The sequence below is a fragment of the Cryptomeria japonica genome, chromosome 6, assembly GCF_030272615.1.
Source record: "Cryptomeria japonica chromosome 6, Sugi_1.0, whole genome shotgun sequence".
In the NCBI taxonomy this organism is placed as follows: Eukaryota; Viridiplantae; Streptophyta; class Pinopsida; order Cupressales; family Cupressaceae; genus Cryptomeria; species Cryptomeria japonica.
Window position 1 is genome coordinate 624,122,737 of NC_081410.1, and position 15,582 is coordinate 624,138,318.

The following is a 15,582-nucleotide window of genomic DNA, read 5'->3' on the forward strand; positions in this document are numbered from 1 at the left end:
TTGGGTTATTGAATTAGTATTTAACTACTAGGTATGACCATCCATTTTTAAGGCAATTACAAGTATAAAGTATTTAACTAGTTTTAGAGATTCACGAGTGTTCAATGTAGAATTATGTGTATAGTTCATGATCATACTAATTAAATCTCATTATAAATGTGAATGTCTTAGCATCTCGAAAGTACTAGATTCATTCATCAAGGATCCCAATGCACTATTTCAATGCCAAATTTCATTTTCTAGATCTCTACCATCATATCTTTGCCACCAAAAAAAACAAAATCAATATCATACCAATTCTTAAACCTAATCCATATCAATCATTTTAAACATATTTTTACCAAAAATTTAAAATCAACATCGCACTAATTCTCAAGTCAACCCTAATCCATATAAATCATTTTAAACATATTTTTATCTTAATTTATTTAACCCATCTTAATTTATAATACTGAATCTCAACTCAAATAAATTTATATAAAGTTAAATCACTTAATTAGATCCTCTAAATCTATGAAAATTTTAGTTGCATATTTTTATGTTACAACTTTTTCCTTATGTATACCTATCCATAAGGAAAAAGTTGTTTCCATTCCATACCAAAAGTTTGTTGGAAGTAACAAGTACTCTGAGAGGGGGAGGGGGTGAATCAGAGTACACTAAATCATTAAACTCAAAAGAACAAATACTAAGATGGCCACACAAAAAAACTGAAAACTAAGAGTCCATTTGAAAAGCTTGCATCAACATGTGACTGTGAAAAGAGCTTAAGAGAACATGAAATTAGTGTATCAGAGCACTAAACATAATTGAGAAACCAACACCATGACACAGTTTTTGTGCTGAGTGAAAACCCTCGAAATCCAACTAGATTTCATCATAGGGAAAAAACACTCCAATCCTTTTATTAATCTTAACCACCAACCAATACATCCAATTTAGCAGCCCTGCTGCAAGGAGCTTCAACCCCTACCCTTTTCAATAGTTTCTGAGTGGATTCATGATGACATATTTTCAATCTATTCTGAAACTGTTGTATCATGAACCTTTATTACAACACAAAAATATGATATCCAGTGAGTCCGCCAACAACAGAGATCTCAAAATATATAATACAACTTTTCTTTTCTTTTCATCAAAAACAAATGTCCACTTGCTTCTCCTACATTTAGATATATATATCCCTATCTTTTGAAAGAGACACATACATGTAAATGTACCGGAAGCATTAACAGAATCAGAGTGTTAACCACTGCCAAAAAAAAAAAACTGATTTTGATTTCAGTTAACAGACCACAACCCATGTAGGGTTTTTTTTTTTTTAAATAATTAAATATCAACTTCTCAATAACTCTTATCCAACTGGAGGGAGAATGATAAGATCTTCTAAAGAAACCCTCGTATAGGGTAACCAACTGAACAGTCGTTAAAACTGGTTTAATAAGTCTCGAAAATAATTTCCGAAAAAATCCTATAAAAACACTTGATATAATCATAGTAACAAACCCATAAAGGGTTAACAAGAATCTTCAACATGATTTCACTAACTACCTTTGAAACTGTAACAAACCCTTAACCTTTTGATAAATTGTTTAAAAACAATAAAAACAGTTACTAAGCTTTACAACACCGGAAGATAAGGGGAGAACAAATAGTTATCTGCAACTAAACCAAAAAAGAAAACACTTGCCTCATATTTCCTTTCGACATTCATCATTTCTCTTCAAAAATAAGTTTATTGTGCATACCTGTGATTAAAATGAACGGTAAGATTACCAGCAGCGAGCATGATCAGAGATCTAACCGAAACAGTATGCATTGTTGTTTAGGAAGCCCATCAATGCCCAGAGAAAAATCGGGAGCAAGAGATAGAAGAAACCCATTATCATCAAAAACATTCTCCCAGTTCCAAATCACCGAGCAAGTGCAGCTGAGAGTGGTAAAACAACACGAGCTTCAACGAACTGGTGCTTTCGAAATATCCCAAAACATAATAGATTCCTTTTTGACATCCGGAAGGAACTCATAATGCCAGCCACGTGAGTAAACTGACTCAAAACAAACTCAACCATAAAACGTGAGTTAAAGACTGTAGTGATTAACATGACGTGGCAAATAAAAACCCATATGCTATCATCGAATATGCCTTGTCATCAAGGACAAATAGAAAAGTCAACAAAGTTGTCCACCTGTCGAGGTATACAAGCCTCGCCAACATGCCCATCTCATATGTAAGCACTGAGGTTAATTAAAATGAGAATTATCAGATGTATTCCCATGCAAGCTATACACACATTACTTCCATTTAGGTAAAGCAAGATTCCATAATGCATTGGGATTGAACACTTCAAAAGAATCGAAATCATAATGATTCAAAAAGAATTACATTCATTGTAATCCAGATTTACTTATATTGATAATTATATAGTAATATACATAAGGAACAGCTGAAGTACGGGTATGCTTATATGGGACATGTTCTGATAGCTGTGATATACTAATCTTCTAAATAAAAGGAAACTAGTTTAGAATAAAGGGTTTTACGATTTTAAAGTTATTACATTCTGTCTGTTACTGTCTTCATGTCGTCAAATAAATCTACATGGTAATATTTACACAACTTATGCCCGTTTGACTAGGACTATCAAGAGAACAGTAAAGCAAAGCATCAAGGAGGCCTCTAAAGCCTTTTCCACAAAATCTGCATCCTTCTCCAAAAACTTATTGTCAACGTATCCAAAAAGCTGGTTACAGAGTTCTTTTATTTTCTCCATGTACTGAATCACCCTCAGTTTCATATTCTCCATAGCTTCAATAAGAGGTGACTTCTTGTCTGCATCTTCATTTCTGTCTACTAGCTCTGATTCACCTGCTATGTAGAATCATTCCTTTTAGTCAAGATCCATAGACAATATATGGAGATTCTTGCAATGAATGAATATATAAAGTTGTTAAAAATATCTCAGAACCAAGATGGTAGTAACCTTCTACGAGTGATTGCCTGAATTCTTGAACCTTTGGATTACTTAGAAAAGCATCCCAGATAGCTTTATCCGAGGCTAGTGAGACAACCATCCCCTGCAAAAGAAAATTCCATACAATAAACATCAATCACTCTTAACAGTATTGAACGAAATTAGAGTAGTGAACATTGTTAGTTTAAAACTTGAAAGTAGTTAAGTGTTAGAAGACAGTTGATAGGAAATTATATTTGATTCAGTTTGATTTTGTTGTATAAATGTACATTCCCTACCTCAAATGAAAAGACAGAGATTTGGAGAGCCTTCCATAACATTTATTTTGCATTGTCATAGTTGGATGATCTGCAGATCCATCATTATTTTATTTGGCTGTTTATAAATACCATCAATTGGTATCAGAGCCCAAGGACTTCCTTGGATCGAAATTAGAGTCTTATTTTTACTACAAATTGGCAAACAGGTTTTAGGAGGGCACACGGCCACTTGAGGATCTGCGACCTCTTTATGATCTCTTATTACCACGTACAGAGAAGTGGAAACAATTGACTGGTTGCCTTTGTATTAGTGCTGTCCATAAGAAAGCTGTTAAGCAAAGACCTTGATGACCCAGATTCAAACCGTGTGGGCATAAACCTTCATCCATTCCACTTATTTCATCATTTTTTCCAAGGCAGGTGGAAATCAGGTTATGTTGCATGAAATAACATTTATTTGTTGAGGATGCAATTGGGCAATTGGGAGACACAGCATAGCATATAGAAGAATTTAGTCAGAAATCTGTTGAATCAGAGAGGGAGTTTCAAGAGGAAGGAACATCTGTTGAAGCAACTAAAAAAACTTTGCTGGCCGTTTTTTCATACCCTCTATAAGCAACATCCCATAAATCCTTTGATTTTAACAATGTTTGCATTCATAGGCAAAAATTATTCCCATAAAAATAGGAACCAACGATTTAGAAGTACCAGTTAGAATCAGCATCCCAAAAACCCACAGCAGCAGAAATACTTTCCAAGCAAATTAAACAATCAACAAAAGAGGGAACGTAAGGTGAATGAACCAAAAGATAATGAAACAATATTTTTATTCAAGGTGCCATTAGTCAAACAATTTTCCCCAGGATTAGTGGTGTTTTACGTTCAAAACAGGCATGGAATATACTTGTGAATTATATCATGGTGCTCACACGGCAAAACTACAAAGCAAACGAATTTTTGATAAAGGTGGAAGGTTTGGTTAATCAAATTAAAAATTTAGAGGTTAATATGAATAATCAACGCATTATCGAAAAAAATATTAAGGAATTTGATCCCCAATTTTGATAATGTTATTTTGATCATTAAAATCACAAAAGATCTCACAACCATGGAAATTGATAAATTAAGTGGTATTTTATTAAATGTTAAAGAAAGAATGAAAAATAGTGTAGAAAATTTAGGGCAGGCATTTACACCTAAGGGCAGCATAAAAGGTAAGTGTATAATTTTTCTATGATTTATCACAAACGTGATGAATAAAGAAATGACTCGTCCTAAAAATGAGGGGGGTCGTCCTAAAAATGAGGGGGGTCTGTTCATACCTATCGAGGAAAAGGTTAAGATTTTCAGGTGGAAGTAACAACTTCAAAGTTAGAGACCAAGGTAGAATCAAGGATAAGTAGAGACAAAATAAATTCCATGTTTTCATTGTGATAATTTTGGCCATTATGAGTCAGAATGTTGCCATAAACAATCTGCACATAGTATTATAGTAGATAATAAAATATATTCAAGTCAAAATATATTCATGTCTTGTTCTAATACAAATGCCAATGAAAATAATTTGTGGTCTATTGAATTTAGTCGTTCATCACACATGACCTTCAATGAGAATTTATTTGTTGATTTGGATTTCAAAAAGAGCAGCACTATCATATTAAAGGATAATCAGTCGCATGGGACTAAAGGAAAAGGCACCACTTCAGTCACTAATGAACATGGTAAAGAAAAGCATATCTTTGACACTTTATTGGTTCTCGATCTAAAAACAAATTTGTTATAAGCTGGCCAAATGTTAGAACAAAATTACCAAGTCATTTTTGATAGAAATGAATGAATAATTAAAGACAAGTCAGAAAGGTATGCATTTGTTGCACAAGCCCAAATGGCAAGTGATAGAATGTTTCTTCTTTGTTTTCCTCTCAGCAATAAGACACATGCAATACTGAATTTTCTGATAGTCACTCATGGCATCAATGGTATGGGCGTCTTAAATTTGGTGGCTTGATTTTGCTTCCATGGAGTTTCCTGATGGGGGACAGAGGCACGTGGTGACCAAGGGCCTAAGTTTGGGGACGGCAAGGGGACGGTGGTGGGGGGGAGGGGGAGTGGCTGGGGGCATGTGGCACAAATACATATAGTACTTGAAAATTACTTATAAAAAGATGTGTAGGAATAAGTATAAGAACTGTAAATGAAACTTTGCCACACTGTGTAAAGTTTACACTAATAAACATCAAAAACATGAAAATGATTGCATTGAAAATTGATCATTAACTATGGGAGGCAGAGTTTTGAAACTTTGGGAGCAAAGTGCAAACCAAGAGTAAGTATTAAGAATTGCAAATGAAACTTTGGCATACTAAGGGAAATTTAAAGTTTTAAACTAATAATTAAAAAAGTTTAAAACATTAAAAACATGGAAATGATTGCATAAACAATAAGAATGGTGGGTGGAGATTTGGGGTCAAAGCTAGCGCCCTTTGCAGGGGTCTTGATTATGAACATGCAGACATTTGTGGCCAATGGGTATGTATTATGTAGATTTTTATGATCATGATTCATCATTGGCCTATTATTACTTGCTTAGATTTACAGTTTCATTAGGGTTTGGGGGCAACACCAAAACGAGGTTGAGGGTAGCACCCCTTGTTGGGAGAGAGAGAGAGAGAGAGAGAGAGAGAGAGAGAGATGTAGAGAGATAGGTCTAGATCTGGGGGGAGAGAGAAGAGAGTGAGATAGAGAGAGGTGGAGAGAGGGGATAAAGGAAGAGTGATAGGGATTGAGATAGGTCTAGAGTTAAGGGGAGATAAAGAGAACGAGGGAATGCTGATAGGAGCTCACTGATTACTGAAATTTGACTAAGTCTGCAAAATTTATAAATCTTCTAAAACCTAAAATCTGCATTATAACTCCTAGAGATCTGAAACCACTCTCAAACATCCTACCAATATATACATGAAATATAAATTAGAGTATGAGAAAGGAAAAAGACATTGAAATGTTATATTTCATGTATATATTCTGATAAAGAGAATGAGACCGATTTGAAGACAAGGATTCCATTTTCACAAAATTTTCACGATTTTTTGCTTAGAGACCAAGTTTTTGATTGGGGGTTATGGGAGACTTCTAGGCATCCCCAGAGACATCTGGATGTCCCCGGCGTCGCCTACAAGTCTCTAGCATCCCGACAATAGTGGAGGGACCGCAGGGGGGCATCGTGTCCCCGTCCTGAAGACGTCCTTGCGTCTCAAAAATGCAAGGTTTTTTTTTTTTTTTTTTTTTGTGGAGGGAGGCACTTTCATTAATGATTTTTCACAAAAAGACTAGATATATTTCTTGCTGAAAAAATCAAAAGTTTTTGATAAATTTGTTGAATTTAAGCAATTAGTGGAAAACAAAGTTGTCACTATATAGAAGTACTAAGGCCAGAAAATGGGGGAGAATATGAGTCACATTTGCTTTTAGATTTTTGTAGACAGAGATTCAAAGAGAATTCATCTCTTATTTCACTCAACAACAAAATGGAATTGTTGAAAGGCGAAAAAGGACTATTGTTAAAATCATAGTTTGAAAACTTGGACTCAAGTTCAACTTGGCAGCAAAAACTTTTAAATTGGACTCGGTACTCGGGACTCGAGAAAAACAATCTACATCTTCGTCTTCCCCTCCTAGTGCAACTTAATTTTTCAAGCCTCGAACTAGAAAGTAAGTCAAAATCAAAACGATGAGACATCGTTTCTTCAAAAGTTTCTTCGTTTTCCTCCATTGCATCCAATTATGCTACTTCTATTTGATGATTCAATCAACGTTGAATCCTCAAAAATTCTCTTCTCAAATAGTCTTCTTGCTAGGTTGATGCTTAACTAGGTGAAATGGGTGAATAAGAGCAAAAAATGACCAAAGAAAATTGAAATTTCACTTAAAAAAGCATGGTTGTTATGTCCAAGCGTCAAATATAAGAGTCTGAGCTTGAGACTTGGAGAGTCTTGGAGCAAGACTCAATCAAGTACTCTCCAAGGCTCGACGAGGAAGTTTGGTCGACTCAACTCAGCCGGCTCAAGAACTAGGGAGTTTGTAGAGCATCTACTTTCCTTCACATGAAACAAATCACATGCGCACATATCCAAAGTTTCCATGGTTAGTGTAGCCTGAGAAACATGGTTAATCAATGCAAGTGGCAAGTTCTCCTTGTTGATGTTGTGTAGTAAGCAAGATGAGCAAGAGGCTAAGTCTAAGCCCTGAAACAAGTATCGAGTGACCAAAGGAGGTGAAAATTCCATGATCAAATCATATAAGGGCAAATCCAAGGTTTTCATGGCAACTACAGCCCAATCAAGGCAGTTAATCAATGCAAGTGGCAATTTTGCTTTGTTGATGTTGTGTAGTAAGCAATATGAGCAAGTGGCTAACATAAAGTCTTTGCATGGGTTACATAGAAGCGAATAAAAGGAGACAAACTAGCTCATATGATAGTTCAGCAAGCTCTTTGATTAGCCAAAAGGGCTGCCCCTACATAGGTAAATTGAGCATGAAATCCAATTGCTACCCAATTGTCCTCTTCCACACAAAGGCCTATACCATCAAAGAATTTTGAAGGCTAATGATGTCAAGGAACGGCTCAAAGAACTATTGGAACATGATGTAATCAGAACTAGCACCTCTCCATGTGGTTCTCACATTGTGGTGGCACCAAAGAAAGATGGAACATGGTGCATATGCATAGACTACAAAACACTAAACAAAACAACAGTTAAGAATAGGTAATCACAATTTCTCAGATCAGTTGCAATATGATAGGTATTTTACAAAGTTCAATCTAAAGTCCAGTTATTGTCAAGTGCGAATCAAGGAAGATAGCATTTGGATAACTGCATTTAAGACTTGATGGGGTTTCTTGAGTGGCTAGTGCTTCCATTTGGTCTAAACTTTATGCAACACCCCTCCAAACTACACGAGATTCATGAACAAGGTATTAAGGCCACTCATTGGTGAATATGTTAAAGCATATGATGAGCATCTAGAGAAACTGCAAAAAACTTTAAACGGAGAAAAAGCTGCTCTTAAATGCTAAGATGTGTGAATTTGCACAACAGCCATTGGTGTATATTGGACATGGTATGAGATGAAGCGCTATGGATAGACCCAGCGAAGGTGGAAGCCATAATGAAGTGGCCTAAGCCAACAAATGTCACTAAAACAAGGAGTTTCCTTCAAGCAGCTCGATAGTTGAGTGTTGGACATAGTATTGTCATTGATGTACTGTAGCAGATGTTACAGAACTGAAAGAGTGATCACAAAAGGAATGATTGGTGTTTGTAGCATTATTGCAAATATAGTCAAAAGTTGTCACGCAAAGTCGCAAAGTTGTCAAGGTTCATTCTGATTATCACAGAGGATGACTCCTGGATCACATTTCCAAGAACAAGGGTATGGAGATGTTTGTCATGACATAGCAGATGCCATGATGTGTTTAGTTTGGATGGATCAGATAGTGTTGGCCCTGGATCTAATTTCTTATGCTCTCTAGCCTGGTTAGGGTTTGCATAATTTGCATATCTCAAAAACCCGAGGTTTCTGATTTGGTGTGTGCACGGATAGCACTCGTCACAGTTGCTTAATGTAAAGTCCTCATTTGGGATTTACCTTAAGTAGACAACAATTTTAACTTAAGATGAGAGTTAAAAATATATTAATGGTATATTAAACTGAATACCTTTCATTAAAATATTTTTCTTAAAATTCTAGAAATAGTTTGAAGGATAGAATTTATCTTGATAGCCTCCTCTAATTTGTGCTGTTCATAAATATAGTAATATCTCTCCCCAAAATCTGATCATAAATGTGGCTATGTCTTCCTCCAATTTCTGCTCCATAGCAATGTATCATATATTATTCCCTTCACAATATTAACACTCTTCATATATTGTGATATAAATCTGAATTACGTTTCATATCTGCAAAATCTTCTCTGATATAAATTTTACTTTCTATATCTGTAAGATCTTCTTTATATTTACATATCTTCTACTACCCTTATTGATTAGTTGATTGATCAGTTCCTTTGACCGTTATATATTAATATCATTAATCACACATATCAGCAACCACAATTTTTATGTATTAATTACTGTTTGATGAATCGCCCAGCCATATTGTGTTGAACCGTTGTGTAATATCAATAAAGAGGATTTGCCTTATTAATTATTACTGCTTAAGTTTATCCTTTATATGCTTTCTCATTTGTAAAGATAATACAAGGATCTTTTGTCAATATCAACAATATTCGATGAGGTTCAGTTTGGGGACATCACACTTAAGTCATAACTTAAGCCTTCTCTGCAAGGTTGCACCAAGACAGGGGTACTTGGAGACTCTAGAGGCTAGTTCAGGTACTGGTACAACTATTTTCCAAAATAGGAAACAGGGGTACTGGAAGATGCCAATTTTTTTACTATAATTTAATAATTTATAGAAAATTTGAAAATAGGTGTATATGTGTAATGGCCCAAACCAACAACTTAGATGACGTGTGTGACAGCTTGAAGGGATTGACGACCAACGCTTGAAGAGATTGATAGTTTGCGCACTTGTGCAAGATAGTGTGTTGGGTCAGATCTTCTATCTACAATCGTGCGCATTGGTGTTGTGTGGCCATGGAGAACCCAAATGAAAGTGTTTTAAAGAAAACTATATCTCAAACATTCGTTCTGTCACAAAGAGATAAGATCAACGACTCAGATTTAATCTAAACAAATGACTAGTGTATGAATCCAAAAGAGATTGTTTTGGTGCGACTATAATGAGGTATGGAAAAACGTAGTATAGGCCAACATGTTCATCTATGGCGATTAAGGCAGTTAAACTAATCAATAGCCGACATAAAACGGTGAAAAAGTGTATATAAAGAGATCGGTTCGTTATGTATACATGTGTGTAGAAGAGAATGAATAGATAGTGTTGTGTGTAACTGAGTGGTTACCAATAAGTGTGGATCATGCTAAATCATTCAATGCAGAAGTGAAAGGAGAGTTGCAGAGTAGACCACATGAACCAAGAACCTATAAATGACAAAGTAGAATTACGAAGGTTCATTCCAACATCATATAATTGTGTCTTAGGCAAAGTTATGTTTGGTCTAGTTGAGGTTGTTGCCTCTTGATTTCTGTAAGGTTTTAGACTTCTGATTTGTATTGGATTGGTGCCCTATTTAATGTTGTAAAGGGGTTGGTAGCCTCTTTGTGTTGTCTCCTCAAGGTTGGTGCCTTCAAACTAATTATAAACATTTGGATCTTATTGTGAGGCTGTATTTGAGCAATAGATCCAAGCAACTTGCTCACGGTGGTTTTTCCCTTCTAGGGTTTTCCATGTAAATTCTAGTGTTATGAGTTTTGTATGATTGCTTTCATCATTTGCATATTTTAAGGGTTATGCTAATGTCTCTAAAGCCTATGTGATTGGATGAAAAGCTAGAAAAGAGGAAATTTGATGATATATTGATTCACTAAACCAATGTTTAGTAAGTCGGCCCAAACCGACATAGGAAAATTTATAATAGTTTTAGTTATTAAAATTTCCAATTTATTAGCTATAAAAAGTAAACGCACAAAAAGAAGGTATTGGGAAACACCACAAGGGAGGCCAACTGGCCCTTCTTTCAATTTGGGCTCATCATAGTCCTCCCATCCTCTAATTGCTTGACCTCATGTAATTTCAAGTTGGGATGCTTGAAAATCTCTATCCCTTCCCATGTTGCATCTTCTAGTGGCAGACCCTTCCATTTCACCAAGTATTCTAGAATCACCTTGTTCCTTAACCTCTTCTCTCTCACGTTCAAGACTATCTTAGGCTCAAGACTTAGTTTTCCTTCATAATCAAGTGGTGGTAATTCCATTGAGGGGGTAATCTGTTGTCCAAGGTCATTCTTAAGGCATGAGACATGGAAAGTATTGTGAATTCTACTGTCAAGTGGCAATCCCAGCTCATAAGCCACTTGCCCAATCTTCCTTGTGATCTTGAAAGGTCAATAAAAATGTAGTTTCAAATTTTTTGGTCCGCTTCCTTTGATTGAGGATTGTCAACAAGGTTCCAACCTTAGAAACACCATGTCCCCTACCTCAAATGATCTTTCAATTCAGTGCCTATCAGCAGATATTTTTTGCTGATTCTGAGCTTGTTGTAGATTTTCTTGTAGAGCCTCTCTTTGCTTTGTTGAACCATATCTTTCGCACTCGGAACCTGTTGTGACGTATTCGCACATCGCCCCATTGCAAATGGGGACCCCTACTATTTTTTGCTTTCTGGGGTTTGCTTTCTAGGTTTTTAGGGTTTTGTCTGTCAGCCTTTGCATTTTGAGTGTCGCCAGGGGGATCAGTAGGATAGCAAGCTCTGCTTGAGCCAGGGGGAGTCAACAGGTGCTCCAGGTTAGGGTTTCTTTGAAAGTCTCCCTTAGGCATTATTGAGGGCAAAACACTTATTTGGAGTGAAGAAATATGAAAATGAAGTCAGGATTTGAGCATAAGGAGGAATTTCGCTCCTGACCCTTCCAAAGGGTCCAAAGCGAAATTCATACAAGACCCTTTTTTCTTCACAAAACCTTGAAGTGAATGCTAACTTGGATTGGAGGATGATCAGGAGAAGCCTAATGAGTTATATCCAAGCCAAAAAAGGGAGAAAAAAAAGTGAAAATGAGCCTAGAAGGAAAATTTCGCTCCTGACCCTTCCAAAGGGTCCAGAGCGAAATTCATTTTTTCTCTATTTTGCTCTTTAACTTGACTGAGTTTGGAGCTTCTAAGGAATGATTTGGGGGACTTGGATGTATATTTGCTTTGGAGAGAAGGTTTGAAGCAATAAAATGATGGAAATCAACCTGGAAGGAGAATTTCACTCTTGACCCTTCCAAAGGGTCCAGAGCGAAATCCTCCATTTGACCTTCTTTTTGCCTTAAGACCTAGGTTGGCCTTGTCTGGAGCTAATTTGATGGTGGATTGCCTTGATTAGGGTGGAAGGAAGTTGAATTGATCACATTTGAGGAAGAATTGTATGAATTAAGTGGAAAATTAACCAAGAATGAGGATTTCGCTCCTGACCCTTCCAAAGGGTCTAGAGCGAAAATCCCCATAGCTCTCATTCCCTTCCTAGTTTTGGCCAAGTGTTGGTTTCCAAGGCATGTTGGAAGGTGGATTGATATATTCTTGCCTTGAGAAGTGGTTGAAAGCATTGAAAGATGAAGATTTTGCCTAAAGGATGGATTTCGCTCCCGACCCTTCCAAAGGGTCCAGAGCAAAATTCTTTATAAACCTCATTTGCTCCCTTGCTTAGGCTACAAACCTTGTTCCTTGGGTAAAGAGTGATGTATTTTTGCCTTCTAGAGAAAATTGGAGTTGAAAAGATGAAGAGTCAAGCCTAGAGTTGGAATTTCGCTCCTGACCCTTCCAAAGGGTCCAGAGCGAAATTCCTAAGATCACCTATTTCCCCTTCAAAACAAATCAAACTTTTGGTTCTTATGGCCTAGATAGGAATGGAGTAACATTTTCTTGGCCTTTGAGGTGAATTGAAATGGAAGAATGAAGGAATAAGCTCAGGAGCAAGGATTTCACTCCTAACTCTTCCAAAGGGTCCAGAGCAAAAATCCTAAAATCTTTTCTATCTTCCAAAATTTGTGCCAAGCCAAGCCTAGACCAAGGTAAGAGAAGTCGGGAGATGCCCCTAGGATTGCCCTTGGATGGATTTTGGCCACCAAAAACGAAGATTTTGAGCTAGGACAAGGATTTCGCTCCTGACCCTTCCAAAGGGTCCAGGTCGAAATCCTAAATAGGTCCTATCCCCAACCATGATTCTTAGTGAAATTCTCCTTTCTAGCCATTTTGAGGGTCAAGCAAGTTTTGCCATGTTGAGAGAGGGATTCAAAAATGGAAGTCCAAGTATGAAAAGTGAAAAGAGTAGACTTAGGTGAAGGAAAACGAACAAGTCAAGAATTTTGCACCTGACCCTTCCAAAGGGTCCAGAGCGAAATTTTCAATTTCACCTAATTTGCTCATGATGAAGGTCAAGAGATGGATTCCCAGGCTTTGGTGGAGAGAAGACTAGTGTATGCTTGCCTTGGAAGACATTTTGGAGTGGAGAAGTGATAGAACTTGAGCCTAAACAAGAATTTCGCTCCTGACCCTTCCAAAGGGTCCAGAGCGAAATCCTTAAAGACTCCATCTTGCTCCATTTTTACCTCAAACTTAGTATTGGTTGAGATTAAAGAGATCCTTAAGCATGCATCTAAGCAAGCATGGTCACAAAGTGAGAAGAATTTAGGCCAGGAATGCAAATTTCGCTCCTGACCCTTCCAAAGGGTCCAGAAAGAAATTCTTATAGGGCATGTCCCTGGGGAGAATCTTGAGCAAACTTCATTTTAACGTAGTCTTGTTGATGATTTAAGGTAGGAAATGCTATGTTAGAATGAATTCATTATGTGTCCTTAATCACCTTTGGTTGGTTTTGCAGATGGAAGAAGACCAGGCCAGGGCAAGGACGACCTCTTCCAATCCATCATCATCAAGGACGTTCCACATGCAAAAAGGGAGAACTCAAGGTGCTTTGAAGCGTTGGAAGACTAGGGGTGTTCAAGGAGTTCAATTAGCCTCAAGACCTCATTCTACCACAAGATGACAAAGAAAGGCTTTGCCATCACTTCAAGGCGAGATATGCTACTGGAGAAGGAAGACTTGACAATAAGGAAGCCTGGTCAAGCAAAAGAAGTACATCATTCATCATATCAAAGACAGAGGAGGATCAACCAAGTCACAAGCATTAGGCAAGGTGGCATCCCAGTCATCATTCCTCTGGTCGGATTGGTCCACCTCAACAAGACCAGATTAAATGTATCTAATCTATCGGAGGTGGCACAAACTTCGATGTACCTACCCATGCTTCCTATTGGTCATCACTCTTGGAATGTAATTTTCTCATTGGCTAGAGGAAGTTTGTTGTAACAAACCCTAATTAGGGCTTCTATCTTGTAATCTTGGCCATTGATTCTAAGACAATCAAAGCCGTCTGTTTGTAAAGGGTTCTCTATATAAAGCCTTGGCTCCTCATTTGTAAGGGTTAATAGTTAATAGTCAAAGAATAGGAAATAGTTAGAGAGAATAGTCAATAATTAGTAGCATTTTAGAGTAGAGTAGAAAGAGAAGGCAAAGATTGTTGCCAAGATATTGTTGCAAAAGACTTGTAAACTTCATTGAAGAAATGGTGAATTCTATATGTCGATTCAACAATTTGCATGGTCTCTATACTTCTCAAATTTGATTTCATGTTATTAAATGAGTGGAAGGAATTTGTATGATTAACGGTGAAATTCGTATATCCATACTACTAGCGGTTTGTTGATTGCAGACTTAACTTGTGTAGTCAACTAGAATCATTTAGCTTCAGCTTAAACTTCAATTATCGCTTCTTCATTGATATGCATCAACCTGACAGTGTCTATGCTTGTAGCGGTGATCTGAACATCATAAAGTCGTCCTTAGAAGATCGCACTAGCCTTGCGGAGATGATCCTAGCATGTCAAAGCAAGACCTAGTTGGAGTTTCGTCAAAGGTCATCCATCGCTCCTGCATTCTTAGCTTTAGGATTAGATCCTTCTCCAACCCTTATCCTTTCTCCTTTTTTCAAAATCAAGGGTCGGTGAAATTCCACGTTCCAGTAATATCCAAAGCAAATCAGACGTTCAAGTCGTTGAAAGTAAGTCCCCTTGTGATTCCAGCAAAATCACATCGTACCACAAAGAGCTTATCCACACGTAGAGAACCTACATACGAGAACCTTGGAGTTACTCCGATTGATCCTTCGGCGAGATCTTTAGCAGTCAGGAAACTTTATTCAAGAGAGGATAAGGTACCTTTAGGTATTTTATTCTGTGTTTGGTCGTGTACAAAAGACACATCAACAAAAGCCTACTATCTGTAAAAATCATATCCAAAAAAGAGGTGGCATCATATAACCATAATGGGCTTTGAAAGGGGTCATACCAATGGATATATTATTATATGGTAAAGTGTGTTGTAGCAATATTCTCCCAAGTGCAACCATTTAACCCATGCAGTCTATTGTCCCGTTACATAATTTCTCAAATAGCCCTCAATTCATTTGTTAACTATTTTTGTTTGTCCATCCGTTTGTGGATGATAACTAGTACTAGGTGTTAATTCCGTCCCTGTCAAATGAAACAATTCTTGCCAAAACATACAAATAAACCTGCTGTCCCTGTCACTTACAATTGTTTTAGGTAGCCCATGAAGTCTGAAAATTTCATTTAAAAACAGGTCTCCCACTTGTGGTGCCCTAAAATCTGA

General features: G+C 36.9%; 1 protein-coding gene across 2 annotated transcripts in view; it reads right to left on the minus strand.

Moving 5' to 3' along the window:
• Positions 1-2,368: 2,368 nt before the first annotated feature.
• LOC131048621 (uncharacterized) overlaps positions 2,369-15,582 on the minus strand; it is a 41,638-nt gene continuing 28,424 nt past the window's right edge. Inside the window, exons 3-4 of one of the 2 annotated variants that reach the window (XM_057982654.2) lie at positions 2,985-3,078; positions 2,369-2,872 (exon numbers count right to left, since the gene is read on the minus strand). In XM_057982654.2, coding sequence (XP_057838637.2) covers positions 2,622-2,872; positions 2,985-3,078 — 345 coding nt within the window. In that variant the 3' untranslated portion in view covers positions 2,369-2,621. The remainder of the gene's footprint in view (positions 2,873-2,984; positions 3,079-15,582) is intronic. The other variant, XM_057982655.2, reaches the window with a different exon arrangement.